Source organism: Panthera leo, chromosome F2, assembly GCF_018350215.1.
Source record: "Panthera leo isolate Ple1 chromosome F2, P.leo_Ple1_pat1.1, whole genome shotgun sequence".
Lineage (NCBI taxonomy): Eukaryota > Metazoa > Chordata > Mammalia > Carnivora > Felidae > Panthera > Panthera leo.
The window spans coordinates 73836932-73863446 of record NC_056695.1 but is presented as its reverse complement, the minus strand read 5'-3'; the positions used below and the strand labels follow the sequence as shown (position 1 = coordinate 73863446).

Here is a 26515-nt window from a genome sequence, read left to right as displayed (position 1 = left end):
TGCGTTTACCTGATGACGGATGAGCTTGGACATTTGTGTGTCTTATTTGGAGAAATGTTTATTCAGAACCTTTGCCCACTTTCTAATTAGGTGATTTGTCATTTTCTTGTTGATTCGTAAGGCCTATCTATAGGTTTTGGATACTAATATCTGGTCAGATACATGATTTATAGATACGTCTTTTCATCTTGAGGTCTTCTTGTCAACTTTCTTGATGTTCTTTGGAGCACAACCTTTTTTTTTTTAATAGCTTTATTGAGGTATAATTGATGTACAAACACCTGCACATAGGTAGTGAACAGTTTGTTGAGTTTGGATACACGCACACACCCGTGAAACCCTCACCACGATCAAGGGAATAGACATATCCAGCCCCTTTTTTCTCTCACCTCCCCTTAAAATGGATTTGGTCGTCCTAGATCGATTCTCCATGCCTCTTACGCTGTATTCCTTATTTAAACCTCTTTGTCTTGTCACTCCACATTCTGGAAGGTTTCTTGTTTCAGTTTGCAGGCTTCTGTCTCGTGCTTTTATCTATTTTGCGACGTCTGGTAACACTTGGTGTCCGCTCACAATCACAAAGGATTTGGCTGATCCGGTGGCCAGTGCCGGCTTCTTCTGCAGTTGTGAGGTTCTCTTTCCACATCCGGCCTCCCGCTTGGCTGGCAGGGCGGCTGTGGGCTGGGCACGCCGCCTGGCAGGCCTTACTCTGGAGTACAGGGGCTCGGAGCAGAGGCAGGCAGGCTGCTCTCCCCACCCCACTCCCATCTGCCAAGAGCTAAAATTAGGAGGGCTTTACTTAGGGTGGTAGATTTTAGCCTGTTTGCCGCCCAGCGTAGAAATGGGTGTTTCAGTGGCTGTCAAGGTTACGTGCCAACAACGACCTGAGTGTTCATCATACGTTCTTAATTTTCATCCTCAAAGCCTAAGCTGTCGTCACTGTCAAAGGCCCCAAAGCCATCATCAGTGCTGGAACCGGGGAGACTCTTTCCATCATGGGCATTTTTCTGCATGAGAACCGGAGCCGTCCTTCTCCCCCAGCTGCCACTCTACAGCCCCATTCCACGTTCTCATGGGAACAAATGGAATGAACAAATGGACTCTGTATGTGTGTTTTGTGGTAGTAAAATGTCAGTCTGTGATGGCAGAGAAGTAATTCAAACTGTCACTCTCAGTCGGCCTGTCCAAGGCTTGTTTTTGTTCAAATATCTTAAAGGAAGCCGAGAGTTGTTTTCCGGTATGTTTTGCACATCCGCCACTAGAGGGCAGCATTGTCACTGTTGAATGTCTGAGTTTGGGGAACCGTAGTCCACAGCCCACCGCAGGCCTCTTCCTGGACGCTTCTCCCACGGGGGCGCCACCTTCCAGCTCTAAGAGGGAGGCAGTGGGCGCAGGGTAGTTTGAGGATATGTTTGGGGGGATGGGCAGTAGGAAGGGAGGATGCATCATATTGGCTGGCAAATGTACACTTTTTGTTTAATTTTAAAGGTTTGAGGTAAGAGGGGGGAAAGATGGATATACAGACTCAGCCCACCTACTTGAGTAAATTGCAGTATAATTTTAAGCATAAGATGGATCGGGGCGCCTGGGTGGCTCAGCCGGTTAAACATCCGACTTCGGCCCAGGTCATGATCTCACGGTCCGTGAGTTCGAGTCCCGCATCAGGCTCTGTGCTGATGGCTCGGAGCCTGGAGCCCGCTTCAGATTCTGTGTCTCCCTCTCTCTCTGCCCCTCCCCCACTCACGCTCTGTCTCTCTCTCTCTCCTTCAAAAATAAATATTAAAAAAATTTTTTAAAAAGATGGATATCCACTTGTTTATTTTTATGTTTTGCTGGATGGCAAGAATTAGCTAGCATACCTCCCACACCCCCCTCCATCGTGGAGTCACCGGGATATAATAAATTGTCTTCTTTTTCCATCCCTCTTCCTTACCTTAACTTGGAAGGAGAGGTGGGGTTTCTAATAGTGTGAGCTTTCCCCCTTGGGAGATCAGTGTTGTCTCAATGACCTTCTCAGCCCCACGGGCCACTGACATGGATCTTCCAAGAACAGGAGAGATGGCGGGGAGGAATCAGTTAAAGGAAGGAGTACCTAACTTCAAAGAAGAGCCTTTCCCACGCCTGGCTAGTTCAGCAAGAATTGTTCATTAGAATGGCGGATGGGGTTTCATTTCTTATGGGTAGGCCAAGTAGAAAAACAATTAAGATTTATCACTTTGAAAACCATAATGAACATTTGGAGGGTCCTTCATGGAAACAATGACAATAAAATCAAATACATATACATTTTTGAACTTGTTGGGAGTCTTTGAAATGTCACCCTTTGTCTTCTTTTGGTCCATCCTTCCTGATTTCAAAATAGAAAGATGATTTAGGAAATATGCCATGTTGCATGCACAGGAGGATAAGAACCTGAACTGTACTGTTGGTCACAGGATTACAGTGGACAAGAAGTAGGTGGGACAATGTGGCCATTGAGATCTGTACGGCTTGGTGACTGATGTAATGGAGGGGTTAAGGGAACAACTTAGGTTAGCACTCAAGTTAACTCTGGCTTGACTCTTGGCCGCAAACACATCTGATACCAAAATGGCAATGACGTTGACAGGATTAGACATCAAGGAGGCAGGAAAGCTGTCTTGAGGAGGGGAGAGGGAGAGGAAAAATGGAGAATTCATTTTCAGACATATCGAATGGGATTTGTCTTACAGGCATTTGGAAATAAGAGTATGACTTTCGGTTGGATGGTCAGATATAAAGTTATTGTTTGGGACTCGTCAGAATTTGGGGTTGGTTAAACCAAGGAACGCAACTGTTGTCGTCAAGAGAGCCATGAGGAGAGAAAATACTGGGTCGAGGATGGAAGTCTGGGCTCTATTACCATTGATGGAGTGGAAAAGTCTATAATGGGGGTCAAGAGGAAGAAACTGCATTGTGAAAGAGGACAAGGAGAGAGCAGTATCACTTTTTCCAAGACAGATGAAACATTTCCAAGAGAAGTCATGGTTGATCAAGAGATGCACTTGACGTGATGAGCAACAGGTGATGACGGAATTGTTGAATCACTGTATTGACTTAACTGCAATGGAAAACTTAGACGTAAACAAATAAATAAAGCTAAAAAGACAAAGAAACTCAATCTGTAAAAAACGTTTAAAGGAGAGAATTTGTGGTTAATCGGGCCATATCAGCAGACTTTTCTAGTGACATAATGAATTGAGGGGTCCGTTAATCTTGTCGGTACGAAGGTCCTTGGTCCCCTGTAGAGGAACAAACCCACTAGAATGTTGGGGACGGCAGCCGGGAACGGTGGGCTGAACAATGAATGGGAATTGAAAAAGAAGACCCAGTACATATTGATTTAGGCTGGTTTATAATGTAACAATGGGCACTGCCTACTTCTGGTTCTGTCTCCTCTAGATTCACTTCTCGGTGCCTTTGCACCAAGTACCTTCTTTTCCTGGAATACCCATCTTTTTCTCCTTTCCCTATATTAAACATACACGAGGTGAAATGCCATGGATTTTTTTTAACCACTTTATCCTGAAGACCTGGCTCATTAACTTGGTCACAGTGGGTACCCAGTAACTCCTGGATGAATGGACGGATGAATGAATGAATGGAGGGTGAGGTCCTACATCCATCTGGAAGCCCTGAGCTAGCACACTGTCTCATTTGGAAGATTCTGGTTTGGGATATGACTAGATAGGAGGAAAACATGGAATTCTGGACGAGGCTGGGCTGGGACTTGAACCCCCATCTGCCTAATTCTCCAGGCTGCATTCCTAACCACCAAGCTCTCACGGAACCTGGGTGAAGGCTGTTGCTTCAGATCTCCGTAGCATCCGGCTGTCCCTCTGATGAAGGTAGATGGGGCCGATTTACGACAAGCTCCGCTTCAGCGACTACCCCTTTTTCTGTTACTCCCCTGAGGACCAAACTCTTCTTTACCTTTGTTGATACTTTCAATGCCGTTCCGGTGGCCTGGGAGCCATTCTGTGTCTTCGCTGTGACTTCGTGAACATTAATTCTGATGCCTGGGGTTTGTGAACCGCCTTTTCCTTTTGGGGAACCCTCCCGCCACCATCACCCCTCAGGGCGAGATGCGTCCCGCCTACCTGGAAGAATTCTCAGACAGGTTGATGGTGTCCTCTCTAGAGGGATCTTCGTCCTGATGTCGGGTGCTCCCTGGCAGCAGCTGGTACTTGGCTTTCTTCACACCACATGGTGACCAAATGCACATGTTTACCAGCCCGGGACTCGCAGATATGGGCAGGGAAAGTGATTTCCCCCCTGGCCTCACAGATATGAGCAGGGAAAGTGATTTCCCCTGGCCGCAGGGACAAAAGGGAAATGCAGATTGAGACAGGAGTTAGAGCTAACCCTTTGAGGTGCTGTTTCTGAACACCCACTTGTTGGGTGATGCACTTAATCCGCGGACTTAAACTATTCCAACCGTTGTCTCTGCTATGAACTGTTACACACATTTTATTACCAGTGTGATTTTTTTTTTTTTTTTTTGCTTTGTGTTCTTTCCACTCCTTTCAACAGGATGTGAAGGGCTGACAAAACTCGACCTGACCGTAAACTTCATTGGAGAGCTGAGCAGCGTTAAAACGCTTGGGCACAATATCCACCTGAAGGAGCTCTTTCTCATGGGTAACCCGTGTGCTGACTTTGACGGCTACAGGCAGTTCGTGGTGGCCACACTACAGCAGTTAAAGGTACGCTTATTTTAATGATGCAGAAACCTCGGAAAAAGGAAAACAAGCAGCCGCAGTGATGCCTGATCGTTCGCGGCATCATCGGGGAACGGGTAGTTTTAGAGGAGGGAAGATTCCAGAAAATCGAAACTAACCCTTCGACTTACCGACACTTTAAAGTTGTTTTGATAGCTTGAATAAACTCCTGAAGAATAGATTAAATACGTTTCTCCTTTCAGAACACAACAGAGCTTAACTGAACTGTTTCTTTCTTTCTTTTTTAAGTGTATATATTTATTTTGAGAGAGACGGAGAGTGCACACGATTGGGGGGGAGGGGCATGGCTGAGAGAGAGAGGGAGAAAGAGAGAGAATCCCGACCAGGCTCCACACGGTCAGTGTGCAGTCTGATGCAGGGCTCAAACTCACGAACCGTGAGATCATGACCTGAGCTGAAACCGAGAGCCAGCTGCTTAGCTGACTGAGCCCCCCGGGCGCCCCTAAACTGTTTGTTGAGGAATGCAAATTAGAGTCATGGAGGGCATTCATCATTACTAACAGCAGACTGAAAACTTAAGAGTTTTACATACTCTTACTACAGCTACATACCTCTGTATTACACTGTCTTAAGCTACTGTGCTTTTATAATTATTTTCTTTTTATCATTGCTTTCTCTTAACACGTTCTCTGTGTTAGCGGTTCTCAAACTTCGCTATGCTTTGGAATACTTGGGTGGTGTTTGCTGGGCCCCACCCCAGAGTTTCTGATTTTTAGGTCTGATGTGGCACACAGGATTCTTTCATTTCTTTTTTCTTTTCTTTTTTTTTTTTTACATTTATTTATTTTTGAGAGAGAGAGAGGGAGAGAGAGCACAAGCGGGGGAAGGGCAGAAAGAGAAGACACAGAATTCGAAGCAGGCTCCAGGCTCCGAGCTGTCAGCACAGAGCCGGACGCGGGGCTCGAACCCAAAAACCGCGAGATCATGACCTGAGCCGAAGTCGGACGCCCAACCGACTGAGCCACCCAGGCGCCCCGAGGATTCTTCACTTCTGATAAGCCCCCAGCACTGATGCTTGCTGGTCCAGGGAACTCATCTGACAACCTCCACCCAATGTGGCTAATCTCTTATCTTGTATCTCCCCTAAGCTAACATTTTTGGAACCTGGGGAAAAAACAGGTGGTTTCTAGAGAAATCCTATACCTGCTTACGTTAAACTAGTAATGTTAACTTTCATGTAATTCCAAGAATCTCTGACCTGCGTGTGGCCCCACGCTTCTGCAAGAAAACGCACGGACGCACTGGCTTCACCATAGGCATTTTCTTCTATTCTCAGAGGACGTTTGTTTTTAGACTGCCGTGTCCTGCATAGTCGAGATTGCTGGAGTAACGGAGCACATTTCTTCTAATGTGAAATGTTTTTGATTAAGAGAATGAGTCACTCAGGTAATTGAATCCAGAACATATATTTAGAATAAAATGATAAATGAGCTCAAACATAACCCAAGCTGATCTTCATTATCCAGTGACGTACTAACAAAATGAACCGATGAGAACCAGAATATCACAGAAACAGGCCCTGCACAGAAACAGGCTCATAGCACTATGAGCCACATCCCTGGAAGGGTGCAGGGGCCAGCCCAGCCGAGCCCCGGGTTGCTGCTGTGGCGGTCAGGCTAGAAGCTTGTGACAGCTGTCGGGCACGTGCCTGACACCGGCAGCCCATCCACAACAGCCACATGGGTCCTTGTGTCCAAAGCGTATTTTAAATTCTTTTTCCAAATGTCAGCATTGTGATCTTGGTTTATGATTTTACCGATCCCGGTAATTTGTTAGATTTCTGTTTTACCCAAGCTTCGTGTGTTTTTCCTTGTGCATTAGTTTCCTGTTGCTGTGGTCGTGAATTACCACAAACGTGGTGGCTTAAGACAACACAGATGTTTGCCGCTACAGTCCCGGAGTCAGGAGTCTGATGTTCAGGTGTTGGCAAGGCTGCGTGCCTTGGGCCGCCCTCCCTCCGGGAGAACTCCTTTCCCTGCACGTTGAGCTTCCGCAGGCTGCCTGCATGTGTGAGCTTGTGGCCCTTGCCTCCAGCCTCAAAGCCGGCAGTGGTGGCTTCCTCTGATCTCTCCCCGATTCTGACCCTGCCACGTCTGCCTTCTTCTTTCCCTTATGAGGACCGTTGTGGTTCCACCGGGCCCATCCCGATAATCCAGGATGATCTCTCCATCTTAACTCCCTTAACTTAACCACATCTACCAAGACCCTTTTGCCATGGGAGGTAACATTCACAGGGATGAGAAAGTGAACATTCTTGAGGGGCCATTATACAGCCTACCTTGCATTTCTAATGCCTTACCTCTTTTTATACAGTGGGGCTGGGCAAAATACATAGGTGTCTTCAAACTAGTAGCTTTGACACTTCACATTTTAATTGGTGTTTTTATTTTAGTATTTCAGCTTGGAAAATCACCTTGAAAATACCAGGTATAAACAGTGACCATAACAATTGACAACCTACTGGGTGCATCTTGTTGTAGAGGGTAGAAAATGGGCCCATTCGTATTGGATCCCAACTCTGTCTAATATACAAGACCCCTTTTTGTAGAGAGCATTTCGAGGTGGCACCGTTACGCTTTGGAGCTGTGGTCTGACCTGAAGCTTTGATGTTCTTTATATAGTGAGCAGGTATAAAATCAATAGATTTTGAGAGCTTGTCACTAATAATTGGTTTCAACAGACAACATACTTATTACTTTACCCATAAAGATACTCTGTAACTCTGTTAATTATATGAAATAGACATTGATTTAGATCAAAGTTTCTGATGTTTCCCATTCATTCCTTTGCTTTTAATTCCATATCACCAAGGTGCATTATTTGTTATTTCTAAATTTACAGTATTCCAGTCAAAGTCAACGTGATTCAAATTGTGACTTTTGAATACACCATGTTGGTTGTTTTTTATTCAAGTGGTTGGACGGTAAAGAAATCGAGCGTTCAGAAAGGATTCAGGCCTTGCAGAACTTTCCAGTAATTGAACAACAAATCAGAGAGCAAGAGGAAGCTTACTGCCTCAAACGGGCCAAAGACAAGGAAGAGGCTCAGAGGAAACTTCGAGAAGAGGATGAAAATGAGGCCAAGGAGAGAAGTCACTCAGTCTTCGAGGGACAGAGGTACGCAGACATCAGTGCCACTCTGTGCGCAAATTACGAGGGTTTACTTTCTACTTAACTTCAGTTAAAAGCAGCTTTTCTCTTCTTAAAGTGTTCACAGTATCATATTTCAGGTGATAGATTTGGAGAATCAATTGTGATGTGACTTTGGGGGGAAGAGTATGAACACCTCATTGTTTGTGACAATTCTCTGAGGCTTTCCTTCCTTCCCAAATTTCCTTTGCATCTAAAATTATCCTCAGACAAATCTCTATAAGATGCACAGGAAAGATGAGTTAACGGGTATTTCAGAAAAGTTAAATGTAAATCACATTATTATAAATCAAATAATTTTGATTGCATCATAAAATATTCTGTTTTGTGAATTATATAATGAATACATTTTAATGTGATTAATAAGCCTCTAAATTGGTCTTTATTTTTACAAGCCAGAATTTTTCACACTTGTTTATTTTAAGTGAATTACAGCCACAGTCAGTTGATTTGATTCCATATGGTGAAAGCTTTAAATAGTTTGAAAACAGAATCTCTTAATCTTGAGAAAATAATAATTATATTTCAGACATGCATAAATATTTAAAAAAATCAATAGACACAGTAGTTCCACCCAGATTTAATAAATATCAGTAGTTTGCATTTATGCTCTGTATCTTTTTAAAAACGATAAAAAGATACAACATCACTGAGAGTCTATCCCCTTCTTTCCTCTTCAGTGGGTCCGCCATCCTGAAAGTTAAGTGTGTATTTGGTATATGTGCTCCCATCCATATTTTAGATATATTTGTGATATAATTATGCCTCCTTGAACAAGAGTGGCTGTGTGTGTGTGCGTGTGTGTGCGTTTAGCACAAACAATATCTTTCTACAACTTTGCTTTATATTCAATGTTATGTTGTTGAGATTTTTGCGTATAAAGACAGGTGGAACTAGTTCATTCATTCTGACTCTGTAATAACGTTCCATTAGATGAACAAATCACAGATTATCCCAGAGGTGATGTTCAAAATATTTAACAGCTAGTGACTCATTGGCCCTGACCAATCAGATGTGCACCAGCTCTAACAACCTGCATGGCCCTCGGAGCTGGGGTCAGCTGCAGACCAGCCCAGGTGCGGACTCCCCTCATTGGGTGGCCATCTGGGGTGTTTCCCTTCTTCTATTTCTTTCAGACAACATTGCTCATGTCTCCTTATGGAGGTATGAAAGTTTCTCTAGAGCGTTCAGCAGTGACATTGCCACATCATTAATTAAGAACATTTTTCAACCTAATAGTCGTTGCCCAATTGTTTTCTAAAGTGCATTAATTTATACTCCTATGTCAACAGTATAGGAGAGTTCCTAATCTTTGCCAACATTAGACAATATGATATTTAAAAACACTTTTTTTTCATGTTTATTTATTATTGAGAGACAGAGACAGAGCATGAGCAGGGGAGGGGCAGAGAGAGGAGACACAGAATCCGAAGCAGGCTCCAGGCTCTGAGCTGTTAGCACAGAGCCCGACGTAGGGCTCCAACTCACAAACTGTGAGATCATGACCTGAGCCGAAGTCGGACGCTTACCGACTGAGCCACCCAAGCACCCCAGGATAATATGATATTTTAAAACATGGACCAATCAAGTTGTTTGTTAAGTAACACCTAATATTTAATTTGTATTCCTAGAATTACCGGTGAGTTTCACTATCTTAAGTGTCTTCTTATATTTGTATTGGCTATTCATATACTCTTCAGGCCCTCTGCCTACCTTAAATAAGTTTTTTTTTCTTATTGACTTACAGTTATTTCATATTCTGGATGCAGATTCTTTAGTGTTATGTGCTTTGCAAATATCTTTTTCCAGCCTTTGACTTATCTTTAATTTTAATAAGTGCTTCTGCTTTATAGAATTAAAAAATAGTAGTATAGTCAAGTTTGTTTTTGTATTTTTTGGTCTCACTTATGAAATTTTTCATTTAGGAAACGTTTCATTACTCCAGTGTCCTATCTGTGTGTGTGGAATTAAGCTGTGACTACGGTGGGTAGTAGGGTACCTGTCATTTCCCATACGGGTAGCTGATTGTCTGCTCCATTATTAAGGTGCTCTTCTCCTGATCTGTAACACTACCCTTACCATATACCCTTTACACGCGTACTCGTGTGTCCATTTCTGGGCTCCCTGGACTGCTCCGTGGATGTACCTTCATGTGGTTTTAATCTGTCGATTTATGGTAAATCTTGATATTTGGTAGGAGGTATTCCCATGTTTCAGATTTATCTCGGCTGTTCTTAGCTCTTTACTTTTCTGTTAGGAGTTTACAATCTGCTATTCAAATTCCCTAAAAAATCCCTAGTGTAATTTTGATTGAAATTGCGTTCAATTTATATGTTAATTAGGAGAAAGTTGACATCTTCATGACTTTGATTCTTTCCTTGCTGAACTGTGGAATAGCTTTCTCTATTTATTTAGACCTTCTTCTGAGTCCTTCAATAAGGTTCTATAATTTTTCTCTATAAAGGTTTTCTTTTATTAGATTTATCTCTAAGTATCTTGTATAATGGCATTTTTAAAATACTCTTGTAATTTGTTCTTGCTGTTGGATAAAGAGGCGAATATACTGATACTGTATTAAGCAATGTTGCTGACCTTTTTAAAAAGGTGCCGTAGTGTGTAGATGATCCTGTGTTTTTTCTTTCTTTTTTTTTTAATGTTTATTTATTTTTGAGAGAGACAGAGACCGAATGCGAGTGGGTTAGGGGCAGAGAGAGAGGGAGACACAGAATCGGAAGCAGGCTCCAGGCTCCGAGCTGTCAGCACAGAGCCTGATGCGGGGCTCGAACTCACGAGCTGTGAGTTCATGACCTGAACTGAAGTCAGTCGCTCAACCCACTGAGCCACCCAGGCGCCCCTGATCCCGTGTTTTCTATGTGGAAAAACACTTTTTTTTTTTTTAAATAAATGGCAACTTTTAAAGAATTTCCAATCCTTAGGCCTCTGCTTTGTAATTTTTATGGTGCCTGCTAAGGCCCCAGTAGAGGGCGAAATGTCAGCAGTAAGAGTGAGAATCTGTATCTGGTTCTGACTTTAAAAGGAAGGTTTCCAATTTCTCATCAGTAAGTAACGCATTTGCTGTGGGGTCTTGGTAGAGTTAAGTGAATTTCCTTTGATTCCAAGTTGATGAGAGCTCTTATCATCACAGATGCTGGATCTTATGAAATGCTTTTTTTTTTTTTTTTTTTTTTTTGCATCTATTGAGATAATCATGTTTGTCTATTAATGTGTTGAGTCACATTAATATATTTCCCAATATTAAGCCATCCTTGAATTTCCAGAAGAAACTCACTTTGTCTGTGATATATTTGTAATAGATTTCTGCATTCATTTTTCTACTATTTTATTTATATTTAAACCTACATTCGTGAGTTTATGCTGTAATATTCTTTTTCACTGCATTTTTCCCAGTGTTTTGCGTCAGTTATAATAGGCACATAAAATGTGTTGGGGATCATCTACTATTCTTGCTTCATACAAGTTGACAAATGTTGACGGCGGGCTGTTGCTTGCATTGAGTAGAAGCACACGGCTGGGTTGGTTTCTTGCCCTATTACTTCTCCACAGGACTGACTGGTCCTTCCGTTCCTCCCATGACTGCATTCAGCCTGTTTGCATAGACACCCAGACATTCTGGCGGACGGTCATCAAAATAGTGAATCATCCGCTTAGTCAGAAAGGAGTAGGGAGCCACTCCCCTTTTAACGCTGCAAGAAGAAATTCCATAAAGATGTAGGGGGCGACTGCAAGAAGGGGAGACAGTCATCCCACCCCTTGACTAGAGGCAACCTGCTTCCAGCCTGGAGACTTGAAACGATGTGATGTGTCCTGGAATAGCCTAGAGCAGGAGTGTCAGGAGAGTGGGCGTCAACGGAATCAACTCACGCCTCACGCATCTGTCATGTCGAGGATTTGGGAATACCCCGTGGGCCAAGTACACATGGCAGAAGGAACTGCACTTGGCTCTCTTTGAAAGGATACTGTCCAAGTGAGTAGCGGCAGTGAGGGACCGTGGGGTGGACTGTCAGTGGCCCAAGCTGAGTTGTCATAAATGACCAGCCGGGTAGTATATTGGTCGCTCTGATAGGGAACAGTGTACTTGGAAGGCCATTGTAATGTCTCTGAGAACCAATAAATGTGCTCAGAAGACAAAACCGGTAACTGGGCATCGGCCCTAGAAAGGGAGCCAGGTGCCAAGGTGTAAGAGCATCAGTGTCAGATGAGATGTTTGCCTCCTTCTCCCCATCCATTGTCCCAGGCCCAAATTTCTGAAGTCGGGGGGACCTGAAGAAGCCAGCGAGGTGAGATACAGAGGGAAGGAGTAGATGAGCGAAGGGGGGTTGGCGTAGCCCGTGCCCCTCTCCCCGTGCACAGCCCAGTCATGAGCTAGGTGAGGGGTGAGGGGTTTGGAGAGGGAGGGCAAGGGCTTCGATTTGGATGTAAGTGAAGTTTTGTTTAAACTGTAGGCCTTTGGGTGGCTCAGTCGGTTGAGCATCAGACTCTTGATTTCAGCTCAGGTCACGATCCCGGGGTGTGGGATGGAACTCAGAGTCGGGCTCTGCGTTGAGTGTGGAGCCTGCTTGGGATTCTCCCTCTCCCTCCCTCTCTCCCTCTCCTCTCTACCCCGCTCACTCCCTCTCTGTCTAAAATAAAATAAATTAAATTGTAGGCCTCTAATACCCGAAAATGAGTGTTAGCGGAGATGGGTCTCTTCTAAAAGGGACCATAGGGCTGTGGGATGTGCTCACGAGTGGGAAGAGAGTTCTGAGAGCACAGATGTGAAGGAAGTGGCTGAAGAGCCCATTGTTTGTTTGTATCCTGATGAGATCAGTCTGTTTTGTCACCTGGCTGCTCACATTTCCATACATTTTGCCTTCGGAGACTTAAGTTATTTAGCTGATGTTTCTATAGTTTTTATTAAGTGCAATGATGTTTATGTGTATTATTATCTATTTACATTTTACAGAATAGAAAAGTGAACCCTTTAGTCACTTTCCAGCAAAAAACAATCCTTTTAATTTTTTTTTTAATGTTTATTTTTGAGAGAGACAGAGTGTGAGTGGAGGAGGGGCAGAGGGGCAGAACGAGAGGGAGACACAGAATCCGAAGCAGGCTCCAGGCTCTGAGCTGTCAGCACAGAGCCCGGCGTGGGGCTCAAACCCACAAATCGCGAGATCATGACCTGAACCGAAGTCAGACGCTTAACAGACTGAGCCACCCGAGGCGCCCCCAAAAACAAATTCTTCTTTTTTTTTAACTGGAAATGGAACCAATTATTTCAGTGATGATTACCTAGGATGTGATAGGATATTATAAATCCCCTTAATAGATTGCCTTTTCAACACCATAGAGAACTGTAGCTATATGGCAAAGTATTCATTTTCAGAAGTTTGCATTATTTTGCTTATTAAACTAGTTACATTTTGTAATATGCAAAAAAGTGTTAGCAGATATTATTCTCTGTTCTATTTATATTGTTTAAACCTCATGCTCTAGTACTTTTGGTCTATCCCTTCAAAAAGCATCTTATCTGAAGGTCAACTAAATGAGCCTTTTGTGTTATCTCGTTTCAGTAACAATAACAAAACGTAACATTCAGTGAGCGCTTCCTGCTTGCCATGCTTGGTACTCAAGGCTTCATGTGGATTTTTTCATGCAATGTTATTTCGAAATAGAGTGTATGTTGCAGGGAGAGGTGAGGAACACTGTTCCCCAGTGCTTACTATGTGAACGGTGTCATTTTTGCTCTGCTAGAATAGGATCTCCTGAAAGGACTGTCAAGAAATTGTCTGTCTTGCCTAGGCTTGGATCTCTGGGGCACAGAGGAGATGCTCAAGAAATATTTCTCGAATCCACGTTGAATGACTGTTGAATATCTCATATATCTGTTTGATGTCAGAGACACCATAGAACTCTTTGACAACCCACAAAACATGAATAAAAAAAGAGCACACAGCACTGTTCCTATACAAAGCTATGAAATCAGAAGTTGTCCATAAAAGACCATACCTCGAATCTCATATATCCCACTGGAGAATTTTGGAGAGAGAGCATCATTAAAGAACCTGGAACTAATATGATCTAATTTGCCTGTTGGAAAGACTCCTCTGGGAGCAGTGTGGAGGCAGGAATTGAGGAGGCCCAGACTGGAAGTGGGGTGCCTGGGAAGGCCCAGTGGTCTCTGAGTTTGATCATCAGAACCTCTTGCAAGCTGTCATAAAACACAGATTCCTGGGCCCAACCCCACATCTATTGAGTAGACTTTCTGGTGGCAGGTCGAGGCATCTGTGCCCTTCACACGGCTCCGCAGGTGACTCACATCCCCCCAGCCTGGGAGCTTCTCATCCGATCACTGCACTATGCCCCGTGTTAGCTGATGAGGGCCTGTCCCATTTGGGACAGTACGTTCATCCAGCATGGCTTACGTTGGCTCTCTTTCAGACGTGTTTTGTCACTCAAAGGTACGAAGACAACACAAGAAAAATGTGTAAGAGATTGAAGGGGCGGCATTTGGGATGAAACTCAGACATCCAGTACTGGTTTCACATGCTCTGTATGTCTTTTGTTCTTTCCTAGCCCGTTTTCAGTAGAGCACAAAGACCATGTCCAGGAAGGACAAGAAGGGGAATACAACCAAAAGAGATTCAAGGACAATGAGGATGACCTGGAATTCTGGAACAAGCCCTCTTTGTTTACTCCTGAATCTAGATTGGAAACACTTAGGCATATGGAAAAACAACGGAAAGACCAAGAAAAATTAAGGTATTCCACAGTGAGGCAATGCCCTGCTATGGACTGTATTTTCTTGATTGCACAGGGTTTACTCCTTCTCTGTGTTCAATCTCTGTTAGCCATCACTTAATTGACTCGGCTTCTAAGTTCAGCTTCCTGTTGAATTGTGTCTACTGACATTTGTTAATATCAAACTGCCTTCTTTAGGATGTCATGAATTATGGCATTTTACGTAGGGTCTTGTTTGGATGTCTTTAATTTTTTTTCTGTTTTTTTTCTCCTTGTTGATACCTTTATTTTATTTTTATTATTTTTTTTTTTAAGTTTTTTTTTTTTTAATTTTTCTAATGTTTATTTATTCTTGAGACAGAGACAGAACGCGAACAGGGGAGGGGCAGAGAGAGAGGGAGACACAGAATCTGAAACAGGCTCCAGGCTCTGAGCTGTCAGCACAGAGCCCGATGTGGGGCTCGAACCCACGAGCTGTGAGATCATGACCTGAGCTGAAGTCGGATGCTCAACTGACTGAGCCACCCAGGCGCCCCTATTATTATTATTTTTTAAATTTACATCCAAATTAGTTGCATCTAGTGCAACAGTGATTTCAGGAGTAGATTCCTCAGTGCCCCCTACCCATTTAGCCCATCCCCCCTCCCACAACCCCTCCAGCAACCCTCAGTTTGTTCTCCATATTTATGAGTCTCTTCTGTTTTGTCCCCCTCCCTGTTTTCATATTATTTTCGTTTCCCTTCCCTTATGTTCATCTGTTTTGTCTCGTAAAGTCCTCATAGGAGTGAAGTCATATGACTTTTGTCTTTCTCTGACTAATTTCACTTAGCATAATACCCTCCAGTTCCATCCACGTAGTTGCAAATGGCAAGATTTCATTCTTTTTGATTGCCGAGTAATACTCCATTGTATATATACACCACATCTTCTTTATCCATTCATCCATCGATGGACATTTGGGCTCTTTCCATCCTTTGGCTATTGTTGATAGTGCTTCTGGATGTCTTTAATTTTTTTTTTTAACAACTTTCAACGAATCAAGCAGTAGGGATGTCCCAGGTTGGAGATACTGATTATCATGGCACCGAGGGAAAGGCCACTTTGCGGGACGAATAAGTTCCGTTGTGTCTCATAATTTGCAAAATTAGAAAGCAGTCTTATGAGGCATTGTTTTCCCAGTACAACCGTCTTGGACATTCAACAGCACGCTTTCACTTCTGAAACTGTTTAGATCGAACTTGACGATTTGTTAGAAGCTCGAACGCTTATGCTCTGATTGTCAGGGAAGCTTTTTAAAAGCTCGACTCGGTGTCATTCCATTTCATGTAATCGCTCAAATCTAGTACGTAAAATGTATCACTTACGGAAATGCTTACAATTCATGTGCTTGGGGATGGGATCACTTAGCTCTGAAATACCGTCGTCTGCACGGCAGTTACAGGCGCGAAGCCCAGTGTCTTTCCCTGTGATTGTCACCTGCGAGCAAGAAACTGAAAGAGTGAACACAACCATTAGCAATCTCTGCTGCTTTCATACAATTTTATTCAGTAGCTAGATAGGGAGGTACAAAAACGAGAATTGAATTTTATCCAAAATGCTTGTTTGTAAAATTTGGCGGTCTGTATACGGTGAGGCCACCCAGTGCTTTGGGAAGAGCATCAGAAAACATCAGAAAATGTGGGTCCATGTGGCGACTCTGCTGCTTACTCTCTGTGCGATGTTGGCAAATACCCAACTTCTCCTCAGCTCCTTCCTCGTCTGTTAAACAGGGATTCTCTTCCTGCCTTCCCTACTCCACTGTGTGGTTGAGAGAATCATAGGAGCCAATAAATGTAAAGTACTCTGCAGACTTAAGAACCTTCTGCAATGGAAATTCTACGTTTGTATATAATATGTATTGTATTTCCAACATATATACACATATACAGCCATGTATATGCAATATATGTCTATATGTATGCATGCATGAAATGTATAGATAGTACAGTATATCGTATAATACATTGTATTGAGCCTGAAACCAGGAAAAAAAAATTCCTCTCCCTGATAGCCTAAAAAAAAATACAGCTGGGTTGGATAGAAGACCAAGCCACTCTGTGCAAGTGCACAGTGGTGTTCCCAGTCCCATGGGTCCCTGCGATGTTTGCCCCTTCTGGAGGATGCCCCTGGATTGTCCTCGTCATGGAGACTAATGTGGTACGTGGACACATTAACTTACCTGGACCAGCAGAACCAGCTTCAAATGCAGCAAAATGTGAATAAATTTACATTTTCATATACAGTTCACTATCCAAAATCGGGATTAGAAGAATGGAAATCCAAGGCAAAGACTTGCCTACAGTTCTGTCATCTACACACATTCCTCTATGTGGTTTTGTAGAGCTTGTCCATACAGGCCTTTTTAGGTTTTTATAGATCTTCACTGATGTTTAAATAGCTAGGACTACGCTCTACATTTTTCATGTTATCTCATGAGTCTTTCCTATCTGCACTGTTTCTTTTCCTCCATCAACATTTTCTACCACTTTTTAGACCAGTGAGGTAAAGAGCAGACACGTGTTTTTAACAACCGCAAAATATTTCATAGCATGAATATAGTTAGGCCACTGACTCCTCCGTTGATGGGTTTTCCTCATAGCTCCAGAGTTTTGCCACTATGAGTAATTCTGTGATAGACATTTGTTTATGTAGAATCTCATGTACTGGTATTTTTATTTCTATAGAGTCGAATCTACTTGGCATTTTAAAAATGATAATTTTTTTAAAAGTTCATTTATTTGTTTTGGGAGAGAGGGGGGGCAGGGAGAGAGAGAGAGAGAGAGAGAGAGAGAGAGAGAGAGAGAAAATCCCAAGCAGGCTCTGTGCTGACAGCCACGAAGGGTTCAATCTCATGAACCATGAGACCATGACATGAGCCAAAGTCAACAGTCAGATGCTCAACTGACTGAGCCACCCAGGCACCCCTAAAAATTAAAACTTTAACTAAAGCAGAGGCTGTATCCGCCAATGGAGAATCGACAGTTATCTGGGTAAATCATGCATGAAATAGATGAATTTAAATATTCATGGATATTTCATGAAAAAGAGTGTTTTTTTTCCCCCTTTTGAATTAACTGCCAAATTGTCTAGGTCACATTTTTGCCTTAAAGATATAGATAACGATCATAAAGAAATCTGCCCTGTCAATTCCCAGCATAGGAGTAACAGAATGGACTTCATAACGGTGAATTATTCATGTATTCACAAATGCCTGATCGATTTTTCTTAAACTGTGTCACAAAAATACTCCTTTTACGTTGTTTTTCTCTCTCCCCACTGCCCTTTGCTCCCATCTCAAGTGGAAAGAAGAAGAAAGTGAAACCACCCAGGATTTTGATCACTGAAGACGGAAAAGCGTTGAATGTGAATGACCCCAAGTACGTGAGGCCAAAGAGAGGCTTGAAGAAGTCAAGCGCATGGGGGTGGTCCTGATGATGGTTTCCGTTGCGGGTTTGCTTCGCGGAGAATATATCGCATTCTTCACAAGCTCGAGGAGCCCGATAAGAATGTCATTTTGCGCATAGTTGAGAGTAGAACATCTCTGATGTTTTCGAGTGCATAACGTTATATTTCATTTTCTTGGCGTTCAGAAAATGATCTTGACATATGGGAATCTTAGTTATGTATCCGCGGAAACTTTGGGCCCTATATGCTTTTCTGCCTGAAAATTCCACGTGCATTATTGTTATGTCTATTAACTTGTAAAGTGCCACACGAACAAGCTGGCTGAGAGTATTGGTACCTTTCCTATGTGTCCCTCAACTGGACACTCTGGGACGCATCTACAAAGCACGTGAGAGCTGAGGAAAGAAACTGATGGCGATCCTTCAGGGACGTTAATGAGAGAGGGAAAATATTCGACCTGGAAATGCTCAAGTGTAATGATGGCCGCCCTATCTGGCTGTCTTAAAATCTAAAACTAGAAAGCAGGCAAAATTTAAAAAACAAAAAAAGGCCATTTATAGCCAAAATACCGACCAAAAGCCTTTGGACTAAATCTCGTTGGCTTCATTTCATTGCTCAAAGCCTGTTTCTTTTCAGTACTTCGTTTTCGACACCAGGACCAGGATAAAGAGACCGTCCTGATCATTTCCAGGCGTTGTGTTTTCCATCTGCGTGGCAATCTTACATGCCAGGCGGTATTTCCTTCTCAGAGGTTCAAAGCCTGAGCCTGGGAGACGTAGAGTGGCTTGTCCAAGGCCACGTAGCTCATAGATGGTGTGACTGACCTGCTCGTGCTAACCCAGCTCTAGTGACTTCCGTGATCAAGTTCATATCTACCAGCCCCTCACACACACAGCCCTTCTCTCTCCTGCAGAAATTAACGTAGCCTGAGACACGATACTAAGCATGAGGATATGGCAGTGAAGATGACCGGTGTCTGCATTCACTGAGCTCAGAAATCTAATGGGAAGATTGTCTCTCAGCCTATAGCAGGGGCTTAAGGGAGACCCTCAGAGCCCTCTGGGCCCCTGGTGAGACCACCTCTCCCCCCACCACACTGCCCACGTTACCTGCCCCTCCTGCTAACCGTATTGAGGGGGGTTCTGTGAAGAACTGAACACCCATCACCTCCTCCTACCACCTTCCATCCTGCCGTCATCGCCCTTCCTTGCCCTCCTGGGTCACCCGTCACCACCAGAAACTTTGTCCCCTGTGGCTCTGTACACCTCATTCTCTTCCCCGCTGCCGACCCCTCCTTCCCTGCCTCTGTGCCCTCTGGAGTATGTGTTGGTCAGCAAAGCCTCGATCCTCAACCTTCTCTCTCAACGTCCCTTTTATCTTCTTTCACTAAGGGAAACTCAGGGTTCTGCTTCCACGGCTGCCCTCCGTATTCTCCCTCGCCACGTACATACACCACGAGGAAAGTTGAACCCGGTAGCCACTCTCAGACCATTTTTCTTCCCTTTCCCTAAAAGCTCCCTGCCCCCTTGGAGCCGGGGCCATCTAGATAATACCACCTCTGTCCTTATTGCGGTTGTGCGCTTAGCCCTGCCCAGCCCTCACGCTCGCCCTCTGCCCCACTCACTGCAGAAGACCATGTTCACCCCCCCCCCCACCTCACCCCCCGCCCGGACAAGTGTCTCTCTCTCTCTCTCTCTCTGCCTCCTCTGCCTCTCCTCCCATCACTGGTCATGTGACTTTGTCCTACTTGTAGACAATCCACGAAAGCCTTGCTTTTTCCCCTGCCCCACTGTCTCACTCCCTGCCATGGTTCCCTCCCTCAGCCAGCCACATAATCCACTCTTATTCTCATATCTGCCATCTTCTATATCTCTTCCGCCTCCAGAATCTTCCCTCGAGTGTCCCACCGGGCACCGCCTCCCATGCTCCCGGGGAGCGCCCTGCACTCCCAACAATCAGAAGCCCCATTAAGAACAGGAATCTGTTCAGTCTGCTGGTTTTCTGCCTGCCTCCCCCCTCCCCTCGTGTTCTTATCTTCTGTCACTCCGCTGTGCTTTTATGGTTCGTCTCAGAGATTCATCCTTGACGTGGACCTTCAAGTCCCTTGTCCCTCTTTCCTTCCCGCGTCCTCTCTCGTAACCTCAACCGTATGTAAATCTATGCCATCTGTTGCTGGACTTGCCCTCGTGAGGCTGGAAGAAAACATTCAACTCTACCTGCCGGTCTTACCGTAAATTTACCACCATCGATCTCTAGCGGACTTCCGGCAATCGTATTGTACTTTCTTGGGTAATTCACTCCTCTGATTTCCCGTAGCCTGCTTTCACACTGCTTGCTCCCTTCTTACTTCCATTCTGTGGCCCTGACTGGGACCTTGTTTCTTACTCCATAAACAGAACAATCAGAAGTTTTCCCATCCAATTTACCAGCGTCCCTGGACCTGTCCACATACTCTCTTGCCTCCTGCTGCAATGGGTGGACTTCCCCTATAGAGTGACTCTCTCTGCTGGTCGGCTGATCCCAAGCCTCTTCCTGTAGAGGACTTGCTTCTGCAATGATTCCTTCTCTTCCGGATCACTTCTCTCCCTCCTACCAAATTGCTCTCATCAGTATACGAATGTCGTGACATCGTGTATCTTTTTTTTAAGTTTTATTTATTTATTTTGAGAGAGAGAGAGAGAGAGAGAGACCATGAGCAGGGGAGCGGGAGGAGAGAGAGAATCCCAAGCAGGCTCCACACCAGCAGCGTCCAGCACGACTTGGGGCTCAAACTCACGAACCATGAGATCACGACCTGAGCCGACACCAAGTCAGATGCTTAACCGACTGAGCCACCCAGGTGCCCTGATATTGTCCATCTTAAAAAAAAATAAGAAAGCTCCCTTTCTGTAGTTTCCCTTGCAGCGTCAGCCCTATTTCTCTGCCCCTCTTTATAGCTGCTGTTCCTCATGGAGATGCCTGGACTCAGTCACCAGTTCCCTACTTCGCTTTCCTTCTTAAAACCATGTCTGCATATCCTGTCACATAAAACTTTTGTAGTTACATCATTTCTATATGTTCACATCAGCTCTCTGTTCTCTGTTCACCTCACATCTATGTTTTCTGTTTACATCATCTCTGTGTTCTGTGTTCACATCATCCCCATGTTCCATGGTCATATCATCTCCGTGTTCCATGGTCACATCATGTCCATGTTCCATGGCACATCATCTCCATGTTCTGTGTTCTCATCATCTCTGTGTTCCACGGTCACATCATTTTTGTGTTCCGTGGTCACATTATCCCTATGTTCAGTCACATCATTTAAAATCTCAGGCCCTATGTACTTGACCCAGCAAATTTGACCAAACTGATCATCATCTTCCTTCTTAAAGCAATTTCTTCCCTTTGCTTCAGATTCTTTGACCTTATTACCTGCTCGTCTTCATAGGCTTTGCCAGATTCTCTTTGTGATGTGCCTAAGTGGTGGCCAACTCCTCAGCTGCCTTCTTGTTTCACGTTGACTCTGTGAAGCTCTCACCAAATTCCATGGCTTTAAACACCATCTGTACATTACAACCAGATCCAACCTCTTCCCTGAACTCAAGGCTTGGATGTTTAATGAGCTATTTGTCCTCGCCATGGGATTATAAGATAGGTATTATAAACTTACCATGACAGAAACAGAAGTCCTAATTTCTATCCCCACGATCACTTTCCGTCTCGTTCCCCAGCGTTCTCCAACTCAGTAGCAAGCATCCACCTTGGATTCATCCTTGACTCTTCTCTCGGTCATGTTATCAGTGACCTTATAATTTCTTCCTTCAATATCACCTGAATCCACAGCTTCTCACTAACGCCATCCCCCACTTGCCCGGAGAGTTGCAGCAGCTTGCTAAGTAGTCTTTGTAGTTCATGACTGGGTCTCCCATAGTCTCTTCCATCCAACTGGAGGAAGAAGAAGAGAGGGAGAAAAGGACACATGCGCCCTCTCTTTAAGGAAATTCCTGGAGAGTGCCATATAATGCTCTCCTTCAGGGAACTAAATCATGACTATATCCAGCTGCGGGGGGTGCGGGAAAGTGTCACCTTTATTCTGCACGGCCATGTTCCTAGTTAAAATCAGGGGTCCTATTACTGTGGAGAAAGGGGAAGCGGACCGTGAGGGAATGAATAGCAATCTCTACCGTAGAAAACCTCTCTGAAATTACCTTTCAAATGATCTGCGAAGAGAGAGTTCAAGTTGGCTGGCTGGACAATTGGGGCATAAGCAATCAAGGCAGAGGGACCGGCACATAAGAAAGCTCCTGAGAGGAGATCACAAAGGGATGGGTCATTTGAGCAACTGAAGGAGTCCCGCATGGCCGGGTCATTGAAAGCACCAAAAGGGACGGGCCCACACAGACATCTTGCTGATGGCCAAATTGTTCCAAACGATTTAGCATACATCCTTTAATATTGTTTTACTATATACTTTACAGAATGATATGACAAGTGAAATGCTCAAAATAAATCAGCCAAATAATTCTGAATGGTATGTTGACACTATGGAAGTTATACCTCAGACCGAGCCGTACGATATAGTTGAAAGATGTAGGGCTTTGAAATCCTGCCTCTCCAGGCTCACATGGCCGCCTTCCCAGCTGTGTCAACCTCTCTGAACCTCTGTTTCTTCGTCTATATGGAGGTGATAGATCATGGGCAGGGTCTCAGCATTTTCCAAGGTGGTGCAAAGGTCAACAATGAAAGGAGAAAAAAAAAAGATGGCAAGGAGAAAGAAGGAAGACAGGACGATTTAAAACTGAAGGGATAGAACGCTGGGTGAGGGAGGCAGATATGACATTTTCTTCCCCATAAGCAATCCCAGCGTTTTAGTTTTGCTTCTAACAAACTTGAATGAAATCGAAAAGAAAGCTTTAACCACCAGATGTCTCTATCTCTGCACCAATGCTACTTTTTTTGTATGTAGTTTGCCTTAGGATTCTCACATTTCAACAAGGTAAATAAATAATGTATGCGTGTGTTGTAGGTTTCCGTTGAGAGTTTTAAATAACACCTCCCAGAATAAGTTTGTCGTCGGGGATTAGTATATACTTATTATCAAGTTTACTTTTGATAAGGGGTGGGATACCTGGACAGTATTGCTAAAGACGTCATCTTTTTTTTTTTCTTCCCCCCAACGGATTGATTGTTCCTTAGACTTGACTTCTCCTTGAAAGATGATGAAAAACGTAACCAGATCATCCTGGACCTTGCTGTCTATAGGTAAAGTCATTTTATTATGGGTTTACTTAATGGCTTCTCTGGTGTCATTCTCAGTGCCATGTCTTGAGTCCTGAAGTATTTTGTAATGGAATTTGGTTTGCCAAACGAAGAAGTTTTGTTTTGTTTTTTAAGCCCGAGCTTACCGTAATTTTAAAAAGCATGAAAATGAAAACAAAGGCAGAGGTAAATAAACCCCTAATCCCAGGGCTACGAACTTTGGACTTTCTGTTTGGAAGGCAGAGTTTAGTTATTTACTTTTAATCTTTTTTGTAATTTTTAAAAATGTTTATTTATTTTTGAGAGAGAGAGAGACAGAGCATGAGCAGGGGAGGGGCAGAGGTAGAAAGAGACACAGAATCAGAAGCAGATGACAGGCTCTGAGCTGTCAGCACAGAGCCCGACATGGGGCTCGAACTCTCGAGCTGTGAGATCTTGCCCTGAGCCAAAGTCAGAGGCTTAACCAACTGAGCCACTTTTAATTTTTTAAATCCTGTTTGTGAGGGAGGGCGCATGAACTGGGGGAAGGGGCAGAGAGACAGAGAGAGAATCTCAGACAGGCTCTTCGCCCACCCCATAACTTTGAGATCACCACCTGAGCTGAAACCAAGACTCTAAAGCTCAGCCGACTGAGCCACCCTGGCCCTGCCGCTCAGGCCTAGTTTACATAATTGTCAGAACTTTGCTGTTTCCTAACGCTGATACCATGGGCCCCTCGGCTTTCCCTACTGCCGCTGTCCTTTTATATTCCTCCTTGTTTTTTCCAAATCACTCTGATGTGACAGTAAGCGGCGGGTGGTGGCCCCCGCCTTCCAGTCCCCTCTTAGAGACCCAGGGGTACACCCCGCAGCTTTTTTTTTTTTTTTTTTTTTTTTTTACCTCCAGCAGATACTTTTTCCCCTGGCTGCGTCCCTGCCTCATTTCTTTAGGATTGTAGGTTTTGGCTCACTGTCCTTCATGCGTCTGACTTCAGGGTCCACGTATAGGGTCTTTCCACTTCTCCAGCCTTTTCAAGACACACTGGTGCCTCGGGACTTTGCACCCACGCCTCCCTCTGCCTGCACCGCCATCACCCTGGGTGCCCACGTGGCTGGCTGCCTCACTTCCTAAGGGCCTCTGGTCACATGTCACTTCATTACGGAGGCCCCTGTGCCCCGCTATCCGATGTAAAACAGTGCCTACCCCTACCCCAGCACTTCCTCCCACCTCTTCGCGCTTTCTGATTTCTACCTGACAAACTGTTAATTTACTTGCATTTTTTTAAATGTGCGGTCAAGGCAGGAACTTTGTTTGTTCGGCCCTCCTTATGTCTCCAGCACCCACAAGGTGTGAGTGCAGGAACGAATGAACGCCTGAGTGAGTGAATGAATGAATACTGGTAATGGGAGCCAGTGAATATTCACATACATGCATTTTAATACAGTCCTCTCTCTTTCTAAGGCCCGTTTTGTGGGCTCTATCTCATCTGATCTTCCAGTAACCCAGTGAAGGAAGAGGGATTGTTATCCTGAAATTTATCCAAAAGGGAGTAAATTTCCAGAGACCGAGTCTTGTCAAAGTAACTACAGTAATCAGAGGGGCCAGGACATGTACTCACAGCCCGACGTCCCACTTTGTTTACTTGTGGTAAAATACACACAACTTAAAATTCGCCATTTCAGCCATTTCAAGTGTCCGATTCGGAGGCACTCGGTAACTTCACGATGCCGTGCGGCCTTACCACCGCTGAGCCCCAGGACAACCTCATCACCGCAGAACGGAAGCGCATGGCCACTAAGTATTCATTTCACAGGGAAGTGAGAAACGTACCCTGTGCCCTGGCCCCCGCGAACCTGCGCTCTGTCTCTATAGATTTGCCAATTCTCGATACTTCGTATAAACGGAATCACTTGTGGTCTTGTGTCCTTTCACGTAGCGTAACGTCTTCGGGGCTCATCTGTGTTGTAGCGGGTATTAGAATTCCCTTCCTCTTTGCGGCCGAGTAATACTCCATTGTCCGCATGGACCACATTTCTGTTCACCCACTCACCGGTTGATGCCATTTGGGTTGTTTCCACCTTCGGCTCTGGTGAGGAAGGGCTAGTCCTTCGTGTGTTCCTTCCTTCTCATGACAAGGTGCCCCGTCTCACCTCCTGTTAATTCTCCTGCCCACGCACCGCCAGTCCATCTGCCTTTAAAGAGCGCCCAGCTCTTCTCCTGATTTCGTGTCCTCTGACCCTGCAGCAACCCGAGCTCCCTTTCTGTTGTGTTTCATTAAACACTCTCATTCATCCTTTTAGTTCTTTCCATTTTTTGGTCATATTCCTGGAGTTTAATGAATGTGTACCCCTTTCTCTTTGTAGCTCTCTTGGCCTCTTCATGTTCAATCCCCGAACGAAGACTTTCCTTATGCCCCTGTCGTGCACTTTTTCAAGGAGTGGTGCGACTTCTGTCTAGGTAGTAAAATCCCTCCCTTCCCTTCCCACGATTCTGTCTGAACTGATGACACTAACACTCCTTGTGATCTTCGTTGGCGCATGGACGTATCTCTGAAAGTTAAATTCATTCATTCGTTCGTTCGTTCATGTGCTCGTTCATTCGTTCGTTCGTATATTCTTTCTGTCTCTATCCAGAAATATCAGTAGAACACCTCCTATGTACCGGGCACGGGAGGCTGTCACTGGCACATTCCAAAGACAGTCTCTGCTGTCCTAGAGCTTACGGCCCCGTGGGGGAGCCAGAAGTAAACAGGCAGGCATCTAATAAGTCAGGGTGCTGCACAGGAAGGGCCAGAGTCCGGGGGTGGCGCCCGGGGGTCCTGCAGTCCGGTGGTCCGTGTATAGGGGATGCTCAGGGAAGCTGCTGGACTGAGCGCTGACGATTGCGGGATGAGAAGTGGTGGGCTTTGCAGAGGACCAGCAGAAGGCGGTCTTGGGCAGAGGCGAACAGCACGCGAGGACCTCGTAGGGAGGGGCAGATGAACGCTTGAGGAGGCCCCACGCGTGAACGAGAAGATGTGATCCTTTAGCGTGGTAGATATTCAACGAGGTTCGGGGAGACCTTGCCCAGCCTTGGTATTGTTGCGAGAATTTTTATTTTTACTATTACAAGCATGATGCTTTGTCAACGCCAGCTCCGGGCTAGGCGCCATGCCTGGGTCTTGACTGCGATCTTAGGGGGCGGGGCACTTCCCATCCTTATTTT

At 44.6% G+C, this 26515-nt stretch overlaps 1 protein-coding gene across 7 annotated transcripts in view; it reads left to right on the top strand.

Annotated features, from left to right (window-relative positions):
• Positions 1-26515, top strand: part of DNAAF11 (dynein axonemal assembly factor 11) — a 77222-nt gene that overhangs the window by 17986 nt on the left and 32721 nt on the right. For 4 of the 7 annotated variants that reach the window (XM_042923582.1, XM_042923581.1, XM_042923577.1 and 1 more), the window contains exons 4-8: positions 4552-4724; positions 7674-7876; positions 14483-14668; positions 17986-18063; positions 23270-23335. In XM_042923582.1, coding sequence (XP_042779516.1) covers positions 4552-4724; positions 7674-7876; positions 14483-14668; positions 17986-18063; positions 23270-23335 — 706 coding nt within the window. Of the gene's footprint in view, positions 1-4551; positions 4725-7673; positions 7877-14482; positions 14669-17985; positions 18064-23269; positions 23336-24993; positions 25769-26515 lie in introns of all 7 variants that reach the window. The other 3 variants (XR_006198193.1, XR_006198194.1, XM_042923578.1) reach the window with 3 other exon arrangements.